General features: G+C 30.6%; 1 protein-coding gene across 5 annotated transcripts in view; it reads left to right on the top strand.

Moving 5' to 3' along the window:
- LOC129906413 (transcription factor hamlet) overlaps nucleotides 1–24,836 on the top strand; it is a 72,849-nt gene that overhangs the window by 36,589 nt on the left and 11,424 nt on the right. For 4 of the 5 annotated variants that reach the window (XM_055982175.1, XM_055982177.1, XM_055982176.1 and 1 more), the window contains exons 2-5: nucleotides 5,024–5,370; nucleotides 16,205–16,333; nucleotides 16,414–16,549; nucleotides 23,944–24,157. In XM_055982175.1, the coding sequence (XP_055838150.1) occupies nucleotides 5,024–5,370; nucleotides 16,205–16,333; nucleotides 16,414–16,549; nucleotides 23,944–24,157 (826 nt within the window). Of the gene's footprint in view, nucleotides 1–4,864; nucleotides 4,959–5,023; nucleotides 5,371–16,204; nucleotides 16,334–16,413; nucleotides 16,550–23,943; nucleotides 24,158–24,836 lie in introns of those variants that run through there. The other variant, XM_055982179.1, reaches the window with a different exon arrangement.

Here is a 24,836-nt window from a genome sequence, read left to right as displayed (position 1 = left end):
TTTTTAAGACCTTAAAACATCCAACCTAAAGAGAAGTGGACTTGACCCATTATAATTCTGACGCCTCATATATAAAAGAAAATGGAATCAGGTACATTCACAATTGCGCTTTTCAACAAGACGTCAAATTCTACTTCGAAGAAGTTTAGTTCTACATCGAAGATCATAATAATCAAGTTCTTTTTTTATAAAAGTTTTTGAAGGAGCCAAAAATCGCCAAATTGAAAACTTAAGGAGCTAAATTTTGATAAATCGGAAATCAGAATTTGAAGGAGCCGGAGAAAACTTGAAGGAGCCGGTTTGGCTATAAATAGCCGGTCCTGGCAACACTGGCAGGTAGTGGAAACCACTTTTCAGTCGATACTTTTAGCAGTTTCAAAAATATGATCACACTCTAATTAAGAAATGTTTTCATTTTCGCAATTTAAAAAATGGTCCTTGAAATTATCATCCTTCTTATCATTCCAAAATAAACACTTCTATTATTGTGTACCATTTTTTAACTGGCTTGGTTGCCATTTAGGACCGCTGTTTATATAACATCGAAAGTTCTTTGCAAAATTCACTTCTAAATTATGCAAAGTTTGTGAAAAAATGTACCTTTGAAAAATTACGGTATTTTATTTCAAAATTTCGCTGAAAACTACAGAATCTTTTGTTTTAGAAACTGATCAATATCTCGGGCAATAATCAAGATATCGCAAAGATTTAAACAGGCCCCGAAAGAAGAAAAACTGTTCTTATATATTTAAACAATTTTCCTTACCTACATAAAAGAATAACGTCCGAAGTAGTCAAAAAAACGTTTTTTTCTTTAATTTCTCAGCGGTAAAATTGCGAAAACGGGATCTGATAAATTTTTTCTGACTTCGGATTCGAGTTAGGTACACCGAAACCTTCAGAAAAGTATATTTTTGTTTCGGCACCAAAATCCTTGTTAACCAGTGTAATCATTGGTTGTTGTTAATCGTTCAGAATTTTACTGGGATAAGTACTGAGGTAAAACGAAACAGTATTCTTAATTTTTTGTTTTGCTGTTTATTGTTATTAAACACGATAGTAACATTGAATGACTAAATAATGTTCTGTTATACCTTTTGTAAGATATCTTCAGAAGTAAAAAATACAAAAAAGTTATTCGTAGATATTTCTTTTTTACTATCTTGGTTTATGACACAAGACATTTCCTAATAAATAAATAAATAATATCAAAATTTAATTGCCTAATAATGGTGTTTAGGGCTTATCTTTTCAATAAAATTTCAATAAAGTATCACGAATATTCGTAATATTGGATGCTTTTGTTAACTTTATTTTGACGTTGATTTTATTTAAAAAATTTTACAATTAATAACATTTGTTTCAAAATATTTCCTGGTGTTGGCAAAATTATTATTCAGTCTTAATATTGCTTGTTTTAAGTTGTATTTTATCATAATGCTGTTTACTTTTTGCTTTAATTTTTTTTCCTTCAAAATGGAAAGTAGACTAGGTTTGTTATTTGAGAAAAATAAGGCCGAGTGTGTTTTTATAAAATTAAACAAAAAAAGAAAATACGAACAATACCTTTTCAAATAATAGTTCAATTTTTTAACGTTTGTATCCAAGAATTAAATTTTAATAAGTGAACAATTGTGGAAAGAAGTTTCATGATTAATTCCATTTTGTCACGATAAATTATTCGAGTACATATTTATCAAATCACACTTACATTTACCCACAATGCATTAAAACACACCGAAGATGTGTGATAGAAAAAAAAACTCATAAATAATTTAAAAAAAAATACGACTTCATTATTTTTTAATATGTCCCAAATAGAAAAGTGCATTTTAAATACCGAAGATTGTCATGCCATAGAAATTTGATCAAAATTCAAAACTCAATATTGTTCCGAAATTTAGTTTTTTAGTTTTTATCAAATATCTCAAATATCTTGCAAACATATTTTAAGATAATAAAGTCACTTTTTATTAGGGGATAAAATCATTTTTGACTTTTTCAAACCAAATATTTAATTTAACTAGTCCAAGTTAAATGAAAACACCAAATGGATACCACAAATCGGGTTCTAAAAACCAGAAAAACGAAAAATCAGAAATTTGTTTTTATTCCTTTAAAGTCAATTAAATTTCCTACATTTTTATTTGAATAAGGGTAATTTTTATAGGAATAAGTTATAACTTTTTTCGATTCCTTATATACCTATTGAAAAATTTACCTTAAGTATATCCGCTCTAATTTTTGAATTATTTTTTGTTGACATATTTTATAGTATTTTTAGTTTAATTTTTTTTTTATAATTTTTTGAAAAAAGTTTTAATAATATAATAGGAATTCCAAAAATAAAAGTTATAAATGCCATAACGATAGCAAAAGACATATTAGGAACTTATTGTGTGTTATGAAAAATCACTTAAAAAATTTATTTAAGAACATTTTAAATTGAAAACATACAAATACAAGTTATTTATTAAGGTTGTTGATTTCTTAAATATTTTAACATATGTACATATTTTCAGTTTAAAATCTAGTTAAAAATATTTTTCAGTAAAAAAAAACTCTTTCATTGACTTTTCTGAAATTCTTACCAATCTTGACCAAAAATGAATTTACCGTCGGTAAATACAAATTTGAACTTTTATGAACTTTCTTAATAGTTCTCTTTACTTTACTTATTGGCCTATAAAAATGAAAAATGTATTTGCTTGTTTTTAAAATTTAAATTTTATAAATTTAAAAAAATAAAAATTTAGTTTTAACTTCATATTTCAATTTAAATAGAATTTCTTTTTTTTTTTGAAGAAAGACACTTGTACTTAAACCAAAACTTCCATTTGCACCTGCATTTTCCATTCAAGAAAACATGATGTTTTATGTCTTTCCATTCATAAAAAAAACAACATATCTTTGTTAAAATACAACAAAAAAAAAAAAAAACAGATAAGGATACTTCATAGATATAAAGAAATCCAATACACCAAAAGATCATCATGTCCGCTCTTTTTCTTTCTTTTTCTTTTCGAAACAAACAACAAAAAAAAAAATATACAGGGTGTCCCAAAAGTAATGGTTCAAACGAAATATGCTGATAGGCCAACTTTAGGGCTCTCAGAATTTGGTAACTTGTTCATCCCAAATCTTTACGGTTTTCGATTTAATGCAGTTTTTGTGAAATTTCGATAAATCCCGACTTTGCAACAGTATTTTGCTTCCTCCGCTCATAATTGATTTTTGTTTTTTACAATTTTTTCACTAAAATATTGCCTAATAATAAGAAATAATAAATTAATCCAAATATTTTTCATTTCATTCGCCATTTTGCTGCAAATTAATTAACAGTTCCATGTTTTATAAAAACCCAATTTGTTACTTTTATTTCAGAGCAACACCCTGAAAAAAATTTGTATGGTGTGACCATGGTTTATTATTTTGAAAAATTGACGTGTTATTGCAGTTTTCAAAAATGTATAAAAGTTTCCAAAGTTAAAGTTAGAACTAAAGATATAACAATTTAAAAGCAACAAAACAGGGTCTATCAGAGAAAAATAACAAAGAAAAATAAACAAATTTTGTCGACTGTTGTTTGTTTATTTCTTTTTGAATAAAAGCCTCGATTTTTGTTTGTTATTTTGCTCTGAAAACCTCTGTTTTTTTGCATTGAAATTGTAATATCTTTCGTTCTAATTTCATCTTTGGAAACTTTTATACATTTTTGAAATCTGCAATAACACGTCAATTTTTCAAAATAATAAACCATGGTCACACCATACAAATTTTTTTCAGGGTGTTGCTCTGAAATAAAAGTAACAAATTGGGTTTTTATAAAACATGGAACTGTTAATTAATTTGCAGCAAAATGGCGAATGAAATGAAAAATATTTGGATTAATTAATTATTTCTTATTATTAGGCAATGTTTTAGTGAAAAAATTGTAAAAAACAAAAATCAATTATGAGCGGAGGAAGCAAAATACTGTTGCAAAGTCGGGATTTATCGAAATTTCACAAAAACTGCATTAAATCGAAAACCGTAAAGATTTGGGATGAACAAGTTACCAAATTCTGAGAGCCCTAAAGTTGGCCTATCAGCATATTTCGTTTGAACCATTACTTTTGGGACACCCTGTATATAACAGATCTATCACAAGATAACGATCACTTTTATATTGTTGTGATGAGCAATCAACTTTTTGTTTGTCAAACACAAAATAGAAGACAACAACAAAAATTGTGAGATAAGATATCCTTCTTTTACTTCCTTCCCATTTCTCTAAGTATTTTTGTGGTTTTTTGAGTGCGCAATACAACTTTATGTGTGTCCTTGAAGGATGAAATTGCATCCGACACTGATTTTTGTTTTTATAAACCGGAAAAGCAAAACCGCCTTCGCACAAACACAACAAACAAAGAAAAACACGAGCAAGTCCTTGTTAAATACCGCTCAAAGGTCGCGATTTTTGAAGTATCTCGCACCTTCAAATGCAAATATTATCCTGAGGTCACCCAAGAAGATGCCGCAAGTCAACAAAGGCGATAGCGGTCTAACCACACTTATTGGAGGTCCCTCTTTTGAAAGGAATACCGCTTTCTCAAAGTCAATAAAAATGTTTTACTAAAAAAAATAAGAAAACCTACTTCGTCATCCCCAGACAAGTTAGAACAAACAAATTGACAACGATGATAAGGGAATAGAATGCGATATGGGAATTGGACAGGGGCATACTGGCTAATCAGATTCAAAATTTATCTTATTGCTGTATCTCCCCAAAAATATACTTGGTAATTTTTTTGTGTTACTCAGTGAGATTGGCAGATAATGTCACTTCACTTAAATTCACTGTCAAAGTGTTTTTTCTTTTTTTTTTTTGATAAAAAATTGTCAACGATTTCGCATTATCTCTATTTTTAAGGAATTTGTTTTTGTTGTCAAAGGTTCTATCTATCTATCTTTTATAAGCAAGTCAAGTCTTAAGAAATTGGACTTATCTCAAAACTAATTTTGTTTTTTTTTTCTATTTCAGGGAGTAGTGGTGATGAGTTCGAGCCAATTAATCGCCACAATCCACACAGTCTAAGCCAACAGGCTGACGAGCACGAACTTCAAGACTATCGGGCCTACACAAGCAGTGGTGCGCCCAATAATCTATCCACAAATCTGATGGATCAATTGTACAGCGGCGCTCTGCATGAGCGTTCAGCAGAGCGGTTTCTCAGCGAAATGGCGGCTCTACAGGAACTTGTATGTGATTTAGATATTCGCGAGAACGGAGTCTTTGCAAAGGTCTTCCTGCGACGAGGTACCCGTTTTGGACCGTTCTCAGTAACAAATTGCGGCGATAAGCCCACCGACCGGAAATTAGCCTGGGAGGTAAGTTCTATTTCAATCTTCAACCCCGAATACAAAAATACAATAAATTTTAATCCTTTCGCAAATTAAAAAAAAAAGGTTCAAATTTCATGTGATTTTCTGTTATTTTCAACCAAAAAAAAAGGACGAAAAAAAAATTGCATCTAATCAAGGTTGTAACTTAATCCCATCAAATGTTGCATTTTTTTCGGGGTAAATTTGCAAAAAAAAAATTGGAAAAAAGACCCAATTTCGCACCCGAAAATTAAGTGATTGGGAAAATATTTGATTAAAAACCGACACACGATTGTCAATCATCATGATCCAAATCCAGGAGTTTTAAAGGGAGAGAGAGAGGGAACAATAAGGAAGAAGGAAGTTGTCAGTTTTTTTTTTTTTCTGTGAATCAGGCAGACAGCCCCTTCTTCCGAAGATAATCCTCTGTCTCTTTGGGTTCGAGGGCTAATTTCTAAACGTATGTCCTTGCTATATCCTTTTAAGGTACACCATGTTGTCATTCTTCGTCGTCGGTCGTCAGTCGTCGACCAAAAAAGCAAACAAGCGTAAATCCACAAAATGCCCCCTAAATGAGACTTAAATTCGGTTACGGCTGTTGAAAATCGGTGACGGCAGTAATTTCAATTAAGGATCTCTTGTAGCCCTCTTTTTCCAATCAAAATATAAGAGACAAGACCGTGTTGTCTCATGAAAAATTGTCATCAAAGACAGTAGCTGAGGATTGAGAGGAGACAAGATGTATGAGTGTTTAGATAACAAACATGATGTGTGTATGTTTTTCTATACGGCATGATCGTATAGCTCTCGATCAGATTAGATTTATCCCTGCAGAGAAGAGAGAACTGATGGATTTGATGGAAAGGTGTGAATAAGGACCCGCTTTGTGGCAGGTAGACAAATATTATTTCTTAATGTTGACATCTCAATTGGCAAGATATATCAGAAATCAGTTAGATATACAAGATACAACTTGAGTACTTTTTTTGACAATAACATCACCTCTCTTTCTCTCTCTTTCTGATCAATAATACGCCCGGTTAGGTTTTGAAGAGATTTCTAGTTTTGTATCTGGCTGCTCTACTTTTTTTTTTGTTGTTATTATTTTGTTGAGATCATTTTTGAGGGATATCGTATTCTAGAGCCAGAAGGTGAGAAAAATCTAAAGGCACATGAAATACCCATATGACAATGTATGAATTTCTAGTCCGGTCTGGAGGATTAGAGATGATCTGCTCGTTGTCATTTTATATTGACAATACACATAGTAGAAGATTCAGAAACAGAGAATCCAATTTCCAAATGTGATCAAATCACTAGAATACGGCTGGTTTGGTATAGAAAGTAATTGTTTGAAAATTTGAATGGGGGCACATATTTGACGAACATATGAGTGAAATTCACATTTTTTTGACAGATAACAAATAAGGAACAAAAAAACACAATTGACAATAGGTAGAGGTAGTTTACAAAACAAAAAAAAAAAAACTATGCTATGGAAGAGCGCAATTATCTAATTGTATGTCTTTGAATACAACATTTTGTTTCAAAACGTATTTTAGTACATAACTTCATGGAAACAATTGTTAAAAAAGACAATTCTAAAGCAAATGGTAAAGTCCTTCAACAAAATTTAATTTTGTCTAAAATATTAGGATGTCGTTGAAATATTTTAGAAATATTTTTAAAGTATGTTCTTTTTTAACGGGTCAAATAGAATCTATTCTATTTTGCTAATTTTAATTAAAAAAAAATAACATATTTATTTCCAAAAAACAACTAATTCTTAAATTTGTAATATCGCTGATTTTACACCTTGTGAAACGCAATATTTATTTATTTCATGATGATGATTGATTTATTAAATTTTGATGTGGAAATTGTTTTGTATGGAAATTTCAGTTTCAAATATTTGCTGTCAAAAGGAGGCTCATGTATTTTCCTGTATAAACACTGGCCGACAAAATTCTTCGTACGATTTACAAATTTCAATATTTCAATTTCCAATATTTTTACATATGGTTAGGTACTTGTATATTTGTCTCAAGCATACGTGAAATTAGATTTATAATGTATTCATTTATTTGTGTCCCTTTTTTAAATCTTATCCTAACTAGGTGTTCAGGGTATGAAAAACCGAGTTTTTCAATATCGTACGAAGAATTATGTCAACCAATAATATGTAAAATATATGCATCGATGTTATGGTAGATTCTAAACTATTTATCGCAATTTGGTATCGTTAGAAAAGTATTGATTATACGCTGGTTGGTATAGAACGTTGCATGAAATTGATAATGACGCCCTCTAGGACAAAAGTCATGAACAAGTTTTTTTATACACAATTTTTTCTAATGTGGGTACTGAAACTATGAGAATATTTTCTTTATCAGGAAATTATAATCCAAATTAATCTGAATAAAAAAAAGGTAATAAACTTGAACCTGACAATTCCAAAATCACGCTCTAAAATTATTAAACAAATATTATTAAATATGCTCTTTTTGAATTTTGGATGTTCGATGTTCTTTCGATAGTTTGTTAGGATATGAAAGCGGCTATCGAATGCGTAACATCTTTTGTCGTATCGAACAATATAAACGAGTGGTTTATTAAACCACAAGCATAGCCGTATTTAGGGGGGGGGGGGGGTGTTATGGGGTGTAATGAAGTTTTTATAAAGGAAAACAAAAATTTGTTTGTTAATGGACCGTTTGGAAAGGGATCTTTCAAAAAAGAAGTTTTTTCCTCTTTAACCATTTCCTTAAGCACCATGTTAACACCTTAAAATGCTCTTTAAGAACCTTTCAATACCACAAGTATTTATGCAAGGTTTTTGTTGGCGAGACTTAACTATATTTTTTCAAAGGTTTCGGTGTGCCGAACTCGAATCCAAAGACAGACTAATTCGATCACATCTCGTTTTTGAAATATTACCGTTAAATCTATTTAAATCTTTCTGACATCCTTTCTGCTGTCCGAAATATCTTCAGTTGCTTGTTATTAGTTGTGTTCACTGACGCTGTGCTGGACTGGTTTAGGCAGAAAAGTACAGCTTTTTGCTGTTCATTGAGATTTTTTCTGTGCTGAACTGTTCTAGTTCGCTGTTCATTGACAAATCTAGAACAGTTTAGAACAGGATTTTCTGTTCTTGCTTTTGAGTCAGATCAGGTTAGAACAGACTCGTGAGAAGTGTCAAAAGCAAAGTTGTCATTTTTTCTTTTTGTTTTGATTTAATTGTATGAATTATTCTGGGGTACTCGTGGTTTTTATAAATAAAAACAATTTTTAATTATTTTTTTTCGCAGTAAAAACACACAAAAATAGAAAAAAAAAAACGAAAACCGATAAACAAAAAATTCATATAATTTACAATTTGTTTTTTTTTTTTATTTTGACAACTGATGTTTGAATGACTGTTCTAACTTGTTCTGACGTTTCTCATGAAACTGTGCTGTCCTATAATGTTCTGATTTAGAAAAATCCTCGGTGAACACAACTATTAGGTCTGTTTAATGAATCTGATCCGCACAGAAAAGTACAGAAAAGATCCAAAAAGTACAAGTTTTTGTGTTTCATGAAAAAAAGCACACCCCAACTTGTTCTATATTCTGTCATTTTATGTTCCATGAAGTTTTTTAGCACATACAAGTTCAAGTTTTTCTGCTCCTACTGTTGGGGTAGAGCAAGTGAGTTAAAAGTGTCAATTGTCAGCTGTTTGTTTGATTGTGATACAAAAAGAGAAAATAAGATTTTTAAAAAGATTTTTAACGATTTTGAAAAATAACAAAAAAAAAAAAAAAGATAACGCGAATGTTAAAAGTGCTAGTAAATCATTTATTTTAGTAAGAAATCATTTCAAGAAATTATTTTGAATTACAAATTTTGCAACTGATATAAACAACTGTCAATCTGGTTAAATACGAAGTTGAACTTTTCTGTTCTTTCTTGTTCTGACAGTATTTACAAACTTGTGCTGCTCTGTTTTGTTCTGACCTAGATTTTTTTTCATTAAACAGACTTTTGTTCAATGTTAAGCTTAAATCCTGTATATAAGCGAAAATAAAAATGTATCCATTTATTCGGAGTGTAGTACAACATGTACAACATTTCGTTATTTTTTTGTTTCAAATTATAAAATTAAACAATTTCAGTTTATTGTTAAATTTCAAAGTGAAGTAGGTATAATTAGCTCATGTCAAATAACTTGGATTATTTAAATTTCTTTGTTTTTAAGTATTGTCAATTTCATTTAGAACTCAATAAATAGAATGTACCTATCAATTTTCTGGTACAAAATTTCAGTGCGAAAAAAAGTCCATTTTTCAATGTTTTATATATAAAATTGTACGAAATAATTTTTTGGATAAAGCCTAACAATGGTTAAAATTTGTTTCTTCAAAAAAACCAACTTATCACTCTTTGAAGCAATTTAAACTAGAGATGCCGCAGAATATTTGGCCATATTTAAATTTGTTTATGGCAAGCAGAGCTATTTTAAACTTTTAACTACGAATTCCTCTCGTAAAAAATACTTAAAAAGGATATTGTAAAGTTTTTCGCTTCGACACAGTTCTAATGACCATTTGCTTTAGTGGGATTAAGAATCGACTGCAGTTAGGTACATATTATATAGTTGATACAAAGTATTGTCATTCGTAAAAAAAATTTTATTTGGTCTGAAAGTATTTTAAAAATTATTTTTGGAAAAATGTTTCAAAACATGAACTTCTTTTTATTGAAAGCTCAAGAAACTGTAGAAATTCAAACTGATTAAGAATCAGGCTCTAGGGACTGATCCTGCAAACCAATTATTCATGCCAATTTTGCTACAAAAATAAGCTTAAATTTTTCATTATAATAAAAACTTTTCCATTTTTTCACAAAAGTAAAAAAAAAAAAATAGTTTACTTTTGATTTTTAAACCCCAGGATTCTGATTAAAAGCGATATCGCACTTTCTGAATTACCCCATGTGACGCTACTTAGTTTTCTGTATATTGAAATATTAGCTGTGGAGTACAAAAAGTGGTACCTACATATTTCCCCTCGAAAACATGGCAAATTCATCTCCACAAATGTGAATTTAAGAACTTTTTTAAAAGCCATTAGACACTCCTTGAAATTGAAGTAGATACCAACTGTGTTCTGGATAAGTGATCTCTCTTAAAACTTGTACCCAAATCAACCAACCACTGAGAAGCTTCAAATTGCTTTGCATTCGATTGAAATTGAAGTGTCACACTAAAAAACCAAAAAACCGCACTTTTTCACTCTTTGTTTGGTCACCATCACCAAAACCCGTAGGTAATCTTTACATCATCATTAAAAATTGAAAAAAAAAAACAAAAAAATTCAAAATCCTTTAGTGCGTAAATGGTTGTTTTGTATCCTTAAAATGCGGGATCTATGACCAATTTTTAAGTTCAACAGCACTCACGCAAAAACAATAAATATCCAATTGAATCAAATAAATTTTTAGCAGCAGCTGCGAATTAATAAAAAATAAATTGCACGACTGGGGTCGCACGTACTTGCTCTTATGCTTAAAGTAACTATAATGTTAAAGCTTTTTATTCAAGAAATTTAAAATTCGATATTTTGAAGAAATTTCATAAGTAGTATAAAAAAAACTCCGTTTTAAAATATCTTAAAAAAAAAAAACAAATATGCCATTTTGTTTCTCGTATAAAAAGGTATTTTTAGAAAAAAAATTTTGAAAATTGTAGGAGCCGTTTTTTAAAAAAATAATTTTTTATATATAAAATTTTTTTAACATTTTTCAAAAAAAAAGTTGGTATGCCATTTTGAAGAAATAATTAATTTACACATAAAAACTAAATTTCAAAATTTTTCATTGATCCGTTTTCAAAAAATTGATTTTTCAAAAAAAAATTTTGAAATATTTTTTAAAAAACCAAAAATGCGTTTTTTGAAAATTTTCTAAAATTTTAATATTATCTTTACTTACACACTTTTGTGTAAAAATTTTCATTTAAATCGGGTTAATTTTGTACGAGATATTCAGAAACGAAAAAAACCGTTCTATGACAGGTACCGTTAATAACGGTACAAAAAATATTTTTTTTATTTAAAAAGTTGGCCCTTATGTGTAGTATTACACACAAAAATTTTAATCAAAATCGTTAGAGCCGTTTTTGAAAAAAATTAACTTTTCTATTTCCGTTATATGGCAGGTACCGTTAGTTTTGGTCATAAAAAAAAAATTTCAATTTCCCCTCTAGGGAATCACCAAAAACTGCTAACTACCAAGTTTGAAGAAAATCACTTCACTCGTTTAGGCTGCAGCTCCAGATAGAGACAGACGGACAGACAGACAGACAGACAGACAGACAGACAGACAGACAGAATTGCCGGACCCACTTTTTTGGCATTCTCCATCATCGTAATGTCATGTAAAATTGTTATCTCGAGTTCGATTTTTTTTACGAATCCTAAACTTGCCCTATAGTACCTATATCGCAAGTAAAAAAGAGCGAAAAAATATATACAACATCAGATTTTTATTATTATCAACCCCAATTTTCATGCAGTTTTTTTTTTTTTTTTAAAGCACCCACTTCGAAATAAATCCTCGATATAGGTAGGTTTGAGATGTACAAAGGACACCCGTGCGGTTTGTTTTTAGCCAATCGAAGAGTAAAAATAATGACGTGTGTGTTTTTGTATATTTTTTTGATCCTTTCGAATATAAAAAAAAAAACTCCCTTAATTAATTGGCAAAGTGTTTTAATTTTGCGCAAATCGCCACTTATCTTGGCCATTAGGCAAATAGGCAACCGCAGCGCAGCTATTCTTTATATAAAGCTATTAGAGAGAGAAAAAGTCATCATATCAACCCGGCAACCCAAATTCGTTGGCCCAAGTGGCCACTCAATTAAAATGTCGTTTTTCCAAATGACTTACGAGATAAGACCATCGACCACCGCAGCGCTTTAAACGCGCACACTACCACACCACCCCCCAACAAACTCGTATGAATGTAATTTCTCGCAGAGTCCTTATTCCACTCCAAATCGTCTTTAAGTGTCGTGTAGAGGTTTGCTGTTCCGCGAATTAGTTCACCCAACCGAAATTGTCCTGTTTTGTTGCTCATTTAGTAAAAATTCTACGCTGATCCTGATGGCCTTTCCAAAATGCACTTCAAAGACTGAACGTCGTCATCATGGTCCTTGTAGTCCTGCTGTGAGCATTTAAACCTCTGTCGTATGGGGGCGGTTTTTTTTCTGTTTGTATATTTTTCTTTTACCTATACGTGATTTCGCGATACGGACACGTTGCAGTCCCTTCCAGAGAAATCCACCTTCCAACTTCATCTTTTGGTATAATAGTCATTTTAGCTTCCGAAGAAATAAGTGATCCTTTTGTGATGGAGATTGTGCGTGATGTTAAACAAAAAACAAGCAAATTGCCAAAAACCATATCCTTTTTGTCTGTGTTCTTCTGCCGCACTAAGCACCCACCACCGCATCAAAGGAGTTTTTTTTTTTTCTATATTTTTTTTAACAAACCTTCCTTTTGTTAAAAGTACAAGGATGTGTGTTATCCTTAAGGATAATGATGATTGCTTTATGATTTGTTGTGTTTGCTTCGGTTGCTTCCTACACACATACAGTTTTTTTTTTGTTGTTGTTTGTCACACCTAAGTTGACAATGTGCCTAAGCAAGGATGAACACATTTTTTATAAAAGGAATCAATTATGATTATCCTTGTACAGTTATATATTTACCAGAGAAGAGCAAATGTTTTTCATTGATATAGTAACACGTACCAAAGCTGGATGGTGACATAAATTAATGATATCTATTCAAGATGGTGTAGGTAGGTAGGATCTTAATTTGAAATTAAGATGTTTTTTTTTTTTAATCTTAAAGGATGTTCAAGATCCTTTGGCAAAAAATCCGACGGCGACGGGTTGTCTGTTGTGTTTTGTTATGAATACAACATGAAAGTAATTAATCATAAATTGATTGGTTTTGGATAAAGTAAGGAGTTATAAAGTCCTTTATAAAGAATCTTCTTGAGAAAAATTCAGAAATACAACATTTGCGCATGTTATGAAATATCTTTTTGAGAGAAGTTTTTTGTGGAAAATATTTTTTTTGGAATTCTTGTCGAAAGTAGTTCGTGCATTTCAACAAGAAAGTAGTAATTATTTAGATACATTTTAAATTAGGTATTCCTATCGAAAAATTATCGAAAACATTATTAAAATTCATTGTGAACTATATGATTTTAAAATAATTCAAGTAAAACATTCTGGTATTTGTTTCTAATCTGTGATAAGACAAAATGATTGTGATCTTTGAAATAAATTATAACTCGAAGATTTGCGATTAGTTAATGAACAAAATTCCTTTACCATGCGATTGCAATCAAAGTTGTCATGATTAAAATTAAATACAAAATAATTTTTGTATAAACATTCGAAACAATTATCATTTTTATATAAAAATACTGGTAATTTTGATTTTTGGGAATTGGGAGTGTTTTTGATTATTGTTTCTAATGAATATTTTAAACATTTTAAGATTCCAAAAAGGAAAATAAAATCAATTTATTATTATTGAATGTCATTCAAGATCAACAAAAAAATTAAAATGTTGCTAAAATAAAAATAAAATATGTACTAATTTTAATTAAAGGTTAAGAGGGGGTTTCCCTTATTGTTGTTAATATCTAGGTACCTCAAAATTGGTTTTGTATAACATTAATTACTTATTAATTAAAGTTTTTAGACAAAAATTCCAGGAAATAATTGATTAAAAATAACACTCGACAAAAATTGGCTGATAAGTGATTTTTCGGAATGGCTGATTTGATTTTAATAAACAGAGATATTTTTTAATGAAGAAAAGATTGTCAGTTTTGAAATTTTTAAATGGTATACGTGTAGCACAGCTTGTTGTTGGTGTTGGAAATAAACTGCAAGTAATGATGTGAACACTGTTGAATTCTCGAAATTGTAAAATAGTTTTTTTATTGGTTTTATTTTATTGTAAAAAGCATAAAGATAACAAAGACAGTAAAATGTCATAACGATTTGTTATCTCATATTTACAAAGCACCTTTAGTAAAATTCAAAGCTAAAAAAACATAGCCAAAACGAATGAAACTAAATGAAATCAAAACAGTAATACAGAGTTTTTTTTTATTAGTTCATTATTCAAAATTTACAAAATTTACACTTATGATTTAATTTAAAACAAATGTAAATCTTAAGTAAATAAGGAATATGTAGTGATATACAATACATACATACATATGTATTCGTATTTAAATAGTTTTTATATCACTTCAATCGCTTTTATGAATACTATCTTGATGTATTTTTTTCAATCGTTTAGAAAAAAATATTTAAGCAGTAATTACGATTTAAATATTTAAAATTTAAAAACATCCTAATTTTCAATCGAAAATTCACGTGTCAAAATATCAGTTTTTTTCAAAAAGTCGATGGGCATTTCGTTTGTTAAAATGTTTTTTTTCTGATGGTGTTAAAAAAAATTTACATTAGTATACTATAGAACATGTTTTAGTAAAATGCAAAAAATTAAAAAGCTGTAATTCGAAAATTTTTTTTTATCATTGTTTACAATTTTACCCTATTTATTCGAATTTACACTTTAATTACTAAAAAAACAAAGGATTTCATGTAATATTGATTAATGTTACGGTTTTTTAGTAATTTAAATCTAAATTTTAATAAATAGTCCAAATTTTTAAATAATGATAACAAATTTTCGAATTCAAGCTTTTTGCTTTTACCGAGAACATGTACTATGGTATACTAATGTAAATTTTTGTTTACTCTATTAGAAAGTAGAGATTTTAACGAACAAAATACCCACCGATTTTTTGAAAAAAGCTGATATTTTGACACGTGAATTTTCGATTGAAAATTAGGGTGTTTTTTTGGCATTAAGTCAAAAAAAAGTTAAAAAAATAAATATTTTAAATCAAATAAATTACAGTGTATTTGGGATATAATAAGGTAAGTTTTCACCAAATTTCGTAGAAAAATTTTTGTTTTTGAAAAAGATAAAAATAAAAAACCAAAAACTCGGTTTTTTGAATTTTTCACATAAATTTTGAGGTTATGTGAAAAAATTGTTCATACAAAAGTTGTAGATCTTTTTATTACCTACAACTTTGTCATACAACTTTTTTCCATAGGACTTGTACTTTTGCCGGAAATCGAGAGATACCATTTTTTACCATTAAAAACTCAACCCTACCACTTCCCGAACTCGGCTCGCCCGTAATTTATTTTTCCTTTCATTTTTATGATATTTACCTCCTTTTCCAATTTGTTTCATCCAACTATGATTTTTTCTTATTTTTTAATGTTTTTGAAGGCTTCGGCACTGGTCTATATACCATTAATCTTAATTTTCCAACCACCCGTACGCTGCTTATAATTTTTTCACCTTTTGACCTCTGAAAATTGGATTGGCATTTGGAGCATATGAGATTCTTGTACTTGTTGGTAGGCAAAGAAAGTTAGTACCTACCTAGCAACCAAATTTTGATAAGTGACATTTTTTTTTCACAAATGGATAACTTCTGCAGCCAAATTAAAAAACAAATTCAAAGCTAACGGTCATTTTTTTCAATCTAAAAACTGTTATAAACTGTCATACACAAGATAAATGCTAGCAAAAATCTAAACCATTTAGCACAATGTGTACTAAAAGTGCACAGATGGCGCGTCAGTCGACTAAGGGAATATACAATTTACATACAAAATACAAAAACGTTAATTTCAAATGATTAATTTAAATTAAAATTAACTTTTTTCCTTATTTTTTTTTTCTAGGGTGGAAATAATGACCAACAACGAGGTTGGTTAGAAACCAGGCCCGAAGTGGCAGCATGGTTAAGAAAAATCCGTTCAGCAAATAATGCCAAAGAAGCTAATCTACAGGATTTCATAGTTCAAGGAGATGTAAGTTCACAAAAAAAAAATAAAATAAATAACATTTTATACGGTATAATGTAAAACATGACTGTGTTTTTTTTTTCTAGCTATGGTATGAAACAAGTAAAGATATTTCAGCTGGCGAAGAGATTTCCATTGATTCCGAATCAAAAATTCTGCCTCGTTTAAATGACATTTTTAACACCAGGTTTAACTATGACAACCGAAGTGAGAAGGAAAATGGTGAGTAAAATTTTTTGTGTGTCCTAATTTTTTATTCATTTATTTTAAACAAAAAAAAAAAAAAAGAGAAAAGAAAAAAAAAAAGAAGCGTGTATCATCATTTTTTTATCCGATTTTTGTTGTTTCTAATTTGGAAAATAAGAAAAAAATTAATTGTCACGAGCGTGGCTTGTGCCATCATCATCAGGATCCAGGAGTAAAACAAATTGAAATTTGATAGGCTTGATAGTTTTTTTTTTTGTTTTTGAAAAAAAAAAAGTTTTTGTCACCCTGAGTCGTGTCGTCTTAAACAGATTCTGTGGGTAACCCTTTTTTTATGTTACGTGAGTCTTTTGATGTTTTTTAATTATTCTTAACCCTCCCGGTAGCGGAATTGTGTAGTTTTTGTACGCAAATCCAATTTGATACGTTTTTTTTGTTCTTCCTCACAAACAGGACTTTTTTTTTTGTGTGCCAAACTTTTGTAACCCTGGGTGAGAATAATTTTTTTTATTCTATATCCTTTGCATAATTCCTAAGTGACAAAGTTAAATCCTTTTTTTATTGCAATTGTGTATTAACCTACTCGAGGATTGGTGTGATTCTAACAACAAGAACATAAGAGAACATGACATAAAGCAGTTTGACAGGATTGCGTTCGTGTGTCGTCCGCAGAAAAAGAAGTATCAATTATGATTAGGATTCGGTCGTTTATATAGGGGTAGCGATAGTGTCCATGCGCGGTGGGCAAGGGGGTTGATTAGGTCTTGTTGGTTCGTTACAATGTTATGCTGGCTGACGGTGCGGTGGTTGCAGTTGCATGCAGTAACAGTGTTGACGATCAATTACACAATTATTTGTTTAGCGCACCGCGCGTCCTAAGCACTTTTTTGTGTTCGGGGATAAACATCAACGGAAGCTGCCATCATATAAGGGTCTCTCTCTCTGTATCATTTCAGACACGTGAACTACCCTAATAGAGATGTCATCATCATCGTCATATCATCAAATCTACTGTAACGATGTTGTGAACCTATAGGCGAGAAAATGAAATAAAAAAAAAATGAACAACGATCCTTTGTTTGATTGTGGGATTTATAATAAATTGTCTTTATTGGTTATTGTTCAGGACGAACTATGCATAATGAATAGTTGAGGCTTAACCACATGTTTTATTCCAGCACAGAGCCCATCACACACACGGTCAATTTAATCCTAAGCCGGGGGCAGATTGACACTATCGACTAGCTTCAATCTATAGAGGCGAAAAGTGCGATGTTCTCGCGTCGTCCTTATTAACGTGTCAAAAGCGAGTTATGACTGGCGGTATTGTTGTGTCATTATATATGATTGTCAACCCCGCAGCTATAAAGCAGTCATTTGCATCTGCAGAGCTGCTGTGTATATGATCGTGAGGTGTTGATAGAAGGATGAGATTTATGGAATGGAGGATTTATATATAGTTTTTAATCCGAGAGATGGGATAATGTTGATATTTAATTATCCGCAATGTTTGTTGATTTTTTGAATTTATGTTCTTATTTAATATAGGACCCTTTTTTATTATATTCTATTAAATAGAATGACGTCTGTTTTATATGATTTTCCATCAGAGTTTGAAATATTCAAAGTTTTTATATTTTGACGGTTACAGATTTTCTTCTCTACACCTGCTTTAGAACATTCACTTTGGAATACCAATTTTATTCAGTTTATGAAAATTCAAGTCACCTGTTTCTTTTCCATTTATGTGTGGCTTACTGGCATATAATTTAATTCTTTTACTGTTGCGTAACGAATTTAAAAAGTCTCAAACACGCAAAATTCCAACATTATCGTCACGGATCCTGAACATTGTGTCCCTATGTGAGTTCTTTTTGAATAAATGTTATCCTAAAATTTTTATTGAGTTGATTTAAATTTTTGTTTTTAATAGGGAAACTTTGATGATAAAAAGGAGTCTTTTTTCGACAGTTTAATATTTAAATACTCAGTAAATTAAGGATATTCCAAAGTTGAAAAGGATTTTATCAATTTGAGTGATCTTCATGGATTGTACAACCCATTTTTTATAACAAATAAAATTGTTTTGTATGTGATCGTTGGATCACAATTTGAGTGAGAACAATTTCAAAAATTATGACAAGTTTTAGAAAAAATTCATTTTTATGATTATTTAATGCATTTTATTTGAACTTTCAAACAAAATAATACAAGGTTTTAATGCCAATTAATATTCTTAGACAAAGTATGGGCAAAGACTATAAAAGCATTTGACAAAATCCTACATTTTTTAACCCTTTCGAACCCAAGCTATGAAAATCGATATTAAAAAATATTGTTTAAGTATTATCGTGTCAAAGAGATCACAACTAAGAAATATGAATAGCAAAAAGTTATTTTCCAAAATAATAAATAGCAAAACTAACGTGTGACTCTCATGTTACGTGTAAGTAACATGCACTGCCTATGACCACCAAAAACAGTCGGACAACTGAGAAAATAACTTTTTATAGAACAATATTGTATGCTACTTCCTCTAAGCCAAAAAACAAAACACTTTCTACATTAACATTTTTTATATATTTTTTTTTTTAATTATGACCATATATAAAAAAAAATTTGTTTGCTAAAAAAAATGTCAATTTCAGTTCAGTTCAATTTCAAAAAAAAATAAAAATATGATAATTGACTAACTTTTTGTACTAATCTAGTAACAAAGCCATCTAAACCTAAACAATTTTTAATGGAATATTTTTTACGAATTTTTAAATATATGTTACATGAGAAAAACGCTGGATCCGAAAGGGTTAAGAGTATTTTATTCAATATTCTTAACTCTAAACTGCTGATACCTTTCACAAAATGAATTTAAATTTTTTTTCGATTAATCGATAATTCACATATTTTAACAGATTCACTGCATTTTAGGTTTTACTTCCATTAAGATTTATGGCATACAAAATAAAAAAATATAATTTAAATCATTCATTTTCAATTACAATAAATTGATTCTAAGTTGAAAATAATTAAGATTTTATTTTTTTATTTTTTTTTACTAATTTTATTATCTTTTGTCTCAGTTTTATTAATACAAATACTAAACCCTAGAAAAAGTATCAATGATCGTATTCAATGTAAACAAAAAATCAAGTTCGCTGCTCAGCTCTTTTGTTTTAATATAAAAACTGAAAACTTTACCTACCAACTCACTTATATTATATTAAATTTCGTTTGACAAATCAATGGATTTGCCGATTGCACAAAAGACTCAATCGTCACTAAATTCAGTCAAAGAAAATTAGAAACGAAAAAAAAACAGTATCTAAGTGTTTTTCTTTTTTTCATAAATCTTAGAGAAAAGTCATACCTGATATTAAAGAATATCCAATTTTGATATTGGAAAATTTAATGTTTTAAAAATAATACTGTGTTAATCTCTCTTAAAAAAGGTTAAGCAGAAAATTTCAAAATTACAATTTAAACAAATTATTATTTTTGTAAAAAATGATTTATTTTTAATATAGATAAAATACTAATTACAAAAATAAACAAAAATTTTGTTCGTACTTTTACGATAATTTTTTCATATTTTCCGTGCGAAATTTTTGTAGGAGAGCTTTATATTCATTTTCAGCACCTCAAAAAACTTAAAGAACTTTCAATTTTTTTCTTAAAGAAAAAAAAAACACAACCAAATCAAAATTGAATATTCTACAAAACTAATGATGGTGTTCTATATAAAATCAACATGGTGAATTTGGTAATATATTTGATTTAAGTTCAGTATTCAATTCAAGTATTTGAGTAACGGGTGTAACACAAAAATCACATAACTTTAAAACAAAATGTTCTATGTTTCGATATGTTATTTTAAACAGTTGGGACCTCAATCCAATGGAACTTGTTTTCGCTAGAATTTGTTGATTTTATTTGAATTATGTCAAATTAAGTTTTTTTTAAATATACGTAGTATTTTCTACTGTAAAGGGTGGGATAGAAAAATAGAAGTGAATTTGAAGTAGAGTATAATATTATAGGATCTCAATTTTAAACTTTTATGTTAAAATTTTTATTTTCTACTCTACACATTCCTAGCAATTTAATCTATAAATTAATAATCGTTTCAAAAAGAAATGAGTTATTAACTTCACGTCTTCACGAGTGTGATGTTTTTTTTTTTTGCTCTGGATTTTACATCTCATGTTTTGAACCTTTCAAATATTGAGTACAGCTAATTTTAAGGAAAAAATCAAAAAATGAACTCAAGTTAAACTCAGTTTAGAACTAAGAAATGTATTCCTGGATTATTTCTGTATGGATCTAATACTCACAAGATTAACAAATTCCGTCTTTGTGGCCTAATTATCGTTACCCCTTTCGCAAACAACACAAAAAAACAATCAATCAATCATTGGCTCATCATACCTATTAGATTTTAATTAAATCCACACGCTTTATTACACTTTCATTGATTTAACTTACACACACGTCTTCTTCATCCCTTTCACATGTCCTTTTAATCATCAATTTATTTTATCAAAAAAAAAAACATTTGACAACATCATCATCATTCTAACCAACCAACTCATTTATCAAAATGCATGTCACTTTGCACAACACAATAGGCAACAAATATAAAAGGATTCAACATGGTGTGTTGTCTTAATTCACAAAACGAAAGAAGGACGTGTGTCCATCATCAGCATCAAAATCGTGAATCATGATGCGGGATCTTTTCTGCGAAACAAAAAAAAAAAAAAGGGTTGCAAAGTGCGATGTGGTGTGTGACAGAAATGTGCAATGTTAGCGAATTTAACGCCATTTAGGGATATTTTATTGACAAAGAGATGATAAAATGACGCTATGACGGTTTCGATTAGGAATCATTTTCTTCTTCGATGACAATGTCAAAAGGAGTGAATACCTCTTTATCGATAATGTTTGCTTATTGAAGTCACCAAGGTGACATTACACACGTGGTTTTAGGTTTTGGGGGACAGTAAAATGGGACTTTATACTTCTTGTGTTGCAACAAAAAAATATGTGAACAAAATCCGAAATGATTAATCGTTCATTTGACAGTGGAAATCGAAAGGTGTGCACTGCTTGCTGCTGCTGCTGCACATTCTGCTGAGAGACTTGCGTGACAACACTTCAACTCGTTTCACATATGTCCTCGATGGCCAGCGCGCATTCGGTGGTGAATGCTTTTGAACCTTCTAAATCATTGTACAATCGGTGGCAAGTAAGCCGCCGTTATAAGGTATAACACAGATTTTAGAGGGTTGCATTTTTATAACTGGTGCTGTCTGTCATGTTATTAAAAAAAAGTCAAATATTATTCTAGTTGACTTTTGACGCATTATATTCGACGCACGTGCTGGTCATAACTTTTTTTTAATGATCTCTGGGAGGCTATTTAGGACATAATAAAAAATGATGTCTCGAAAATATATATTTTCCCACGCAAAACTTTTTCGCCAAGAAAAGAACGAACATATGGTTCGAGAGAACTGTGTTAGATATGCCAAGTCAAGGTCGGTTGCTCCTTAAACCATCAGGACATTATGGATTCACAAAAACGTGGGAATAATTCTCCCGCCAAGTACTAACGATTCTTCTTCCAAGGATCTATGAATTTTCTCTTGATATTAATGAGTTCCTTAGAGCGTGGTTTTCTTACAACCCAGCGAGAATGCAACACCTGTGTGCCTTCTTGCGGTGGTGGTAAGGTGCTATATGACTTCCGAGGAGGTAGTCCACTGGAACCGTTTGACGTTTAACCGCGAAACTGTGCTTCTTCAAGCGTGCCAACCAAAAGGGGCTGTCATGCATGCACTGCACATGTATAAGGTAACTCTTGTCCATCACCCAGCGAAGTAGAGTCGTAGTATACTTGACCTCAGGAAAACCATCCCTTACCTGAGTGAGCATTTTGGAAAATAATAATTTCGTCTATTGGAGAGGGTGAGTTTTGAGTTTTTTTTTTTTCTGTTTTTGATCTGGGGTACGACTTTCAGAAGAAGGACCTTGTACGATGACGAAGACGATGGTGACGGACGGTTACCGGCAGTCGTTCGCTGCTTCACCTGTGGAGGTGAATTGTTTTCATTCTAATTGAGTGTCCTTTGATTGAATTCAGGTGTTTTTATTTTCATTTCCCTGGTGGCTATGGTGGTGGCTTATGTGTGGTGGTGTACATTAGGGTGGGGGTTTGGCTGTGTGTGTATAATTATCTATTTTTTTTTTATTGTTCTCCATCGAGTGGACAGAATAGTAGTTGATGGTGAACTATGAAGGCAATCAAGGGTTCGATTAATACCTGTGAGTGTGTTGGTGATGTGTTGACGGTAAAGCACTCTTTCAAGGATATACGCGGATGGACATTGAAGCCACTTGTCTTTTAGTCGATGAAGAGTTCGGATGTCCCGTTTTGAGCATCCTGTTTGTTTAAAGTGAAAAAAAAATATATAATCCTTGTCTTCTTTTGAAAAAAAAAAAGCTTAAAGTGTGAGTTTTTCTGTTCAAACATAAAAATTTAGTGTTTTTTTTTTCTTGTGTGTTGCTGCCACATTGTCGGTCGCCCCATCAATAAAAATCCCAAACACACTTGTAGACAAGTTCATAAAACTTGATGCACCTTGTAGCAGAGGTTGAAAGTTTGCAATATCCAATTCTTCTTGTTGCGTTTTTCTTTTGTTGTTCTTTTTGTTATTTCATCGGGTTTATGGATCATCATTACTTAAAGGGGGCGGGATAAACAAGGCACTTAATAGCCCCGGCGCACATTGAAAAATATGGGAAGAGATTTCAACTCGTCCGCCAAAGTGCTTGTTTTTGAGTACTACCTATTGGTAGTGGTGGTGATGATGGTGGTAGTAGGAGTTGCTGGTCAATTGACCCCTGTGTAGCGTGTAAACGATGTTGCAACTACTTGATTTTTCTTCCAACCATCAAAAACTAGCAACAAAAGAGAAAAAAAAAAAAACAAAAAAAAAGGTTTATCGCACCAAAATGCTGGCTGAATATGCAGCCAGTGGCTGTGGATGGTGGAAAATATGCGGTTTTTCGCAGGAAATAGGTGCAAGCTGAAAACTTAGTCAAGTCAAGCAGCGCAACGGGCGCATATTGGCTTATATTGGTTGAATTTGTTGATGATGGTGGCTGCTATAATACATATTGGTGGCTAGATGGAATGGATGTTAGCCCCCCAGGTGGCTGGGGCGAATGAATCATAATTTGAAATCGTGTTGAAATTTTCTCAGATGTTTTTTTTTGTTGTTTTCTATTTTCTTTACTCTTTTGATGTTATTGATGGTTTATTAGAAAACAGGGAAATACTAATTGTAATCTTTATACATTTCCTTTCTAAGTCGGTTCTAATATTTTGTGTTTTCTTTTCTTCTTTGCAGGATCTCAATACAGCGGAAATACAACTGGTGATGACGAATTTAATAATTCGTCCAACGATCAGGATAATAATATTAAAAGTGAAAATAATAATCGAAGCGTTGTTGATAATAAAAGTGATAAATTACAACCTGGTGAACATCAAGATACAGACGATGAGAACGGAATTGATATACGTTGTGAAGTCTGTGAGAAACCATATTACGATTTAGATCGGTAAGTTTTTGTTTTTGTCAAATTTCATTTTTATTTCTTTATGTGAAAATTAACCTTAACTGTGTAGTCTTTGAAATTGAATAACAAATGATGTCCTCTCAAGCGAAATGAATTAGGGTAAAAGCGGGTGAGATGGTGCGGCGTGGGAGATGGCGCACTTTAAATATCTTGTACATTTATTGCTATAAAAATGTATAAAAAATATTTTTAGCTTTCTTTAAATATTTTAAATCGAAGTAGCTAGTATTCGTTTCTTTGTCTGAGATACAAAAAATAAAAAAAAATTTCAAAGCAAACTATGTGATGAATTTTTTCGAATTTTTATTTCGCTCTTTTTTTTGTTCCTATATTTTGTGAGTCGTTGGGATCTTAGATGCCCTTGATACATCAATACATACAAGAGAGTATAAGATATGCATTGCATGTGAAATCTGAGCTCTAGTTCTATCTGCTTTTTATGGGTGCTTACGAATAGGAATTATGCGAAAAAAGGTGAGATGGCGCAGTTTTTTGCGGGTGAAATGGCGCATTCCGTACTAGAATTTTTTAATTGAGTATAGTTTTAGCATGTGCCATATCACCCTCAAAAAATTTTTTTAAGTAACTTAGCCAAGTTCAAATTTTCATTAAATACAATTTATCACTCTTTTATATGGCATGCATTGGTGCTTGACTCCTA

The sequence above is a fragment of the Episyrphus balteatus genome, chromosome 1 (genome assembly GCF_945859705.1).
Source record: "Episyrphus balteatus chromosome 1, idEpiBalt1.1, whole genome shotgun sequence".
Classification (NCBI taxonomy): Eukaryota; Metazoa; Arthropoda; class Insecta; order Diptera; family Syrphidae; genus Episyrphus; species Episyrphus balteatus.
This window is presented reverse-complemented; position numbering and strand designations above follow the sequence as displayed.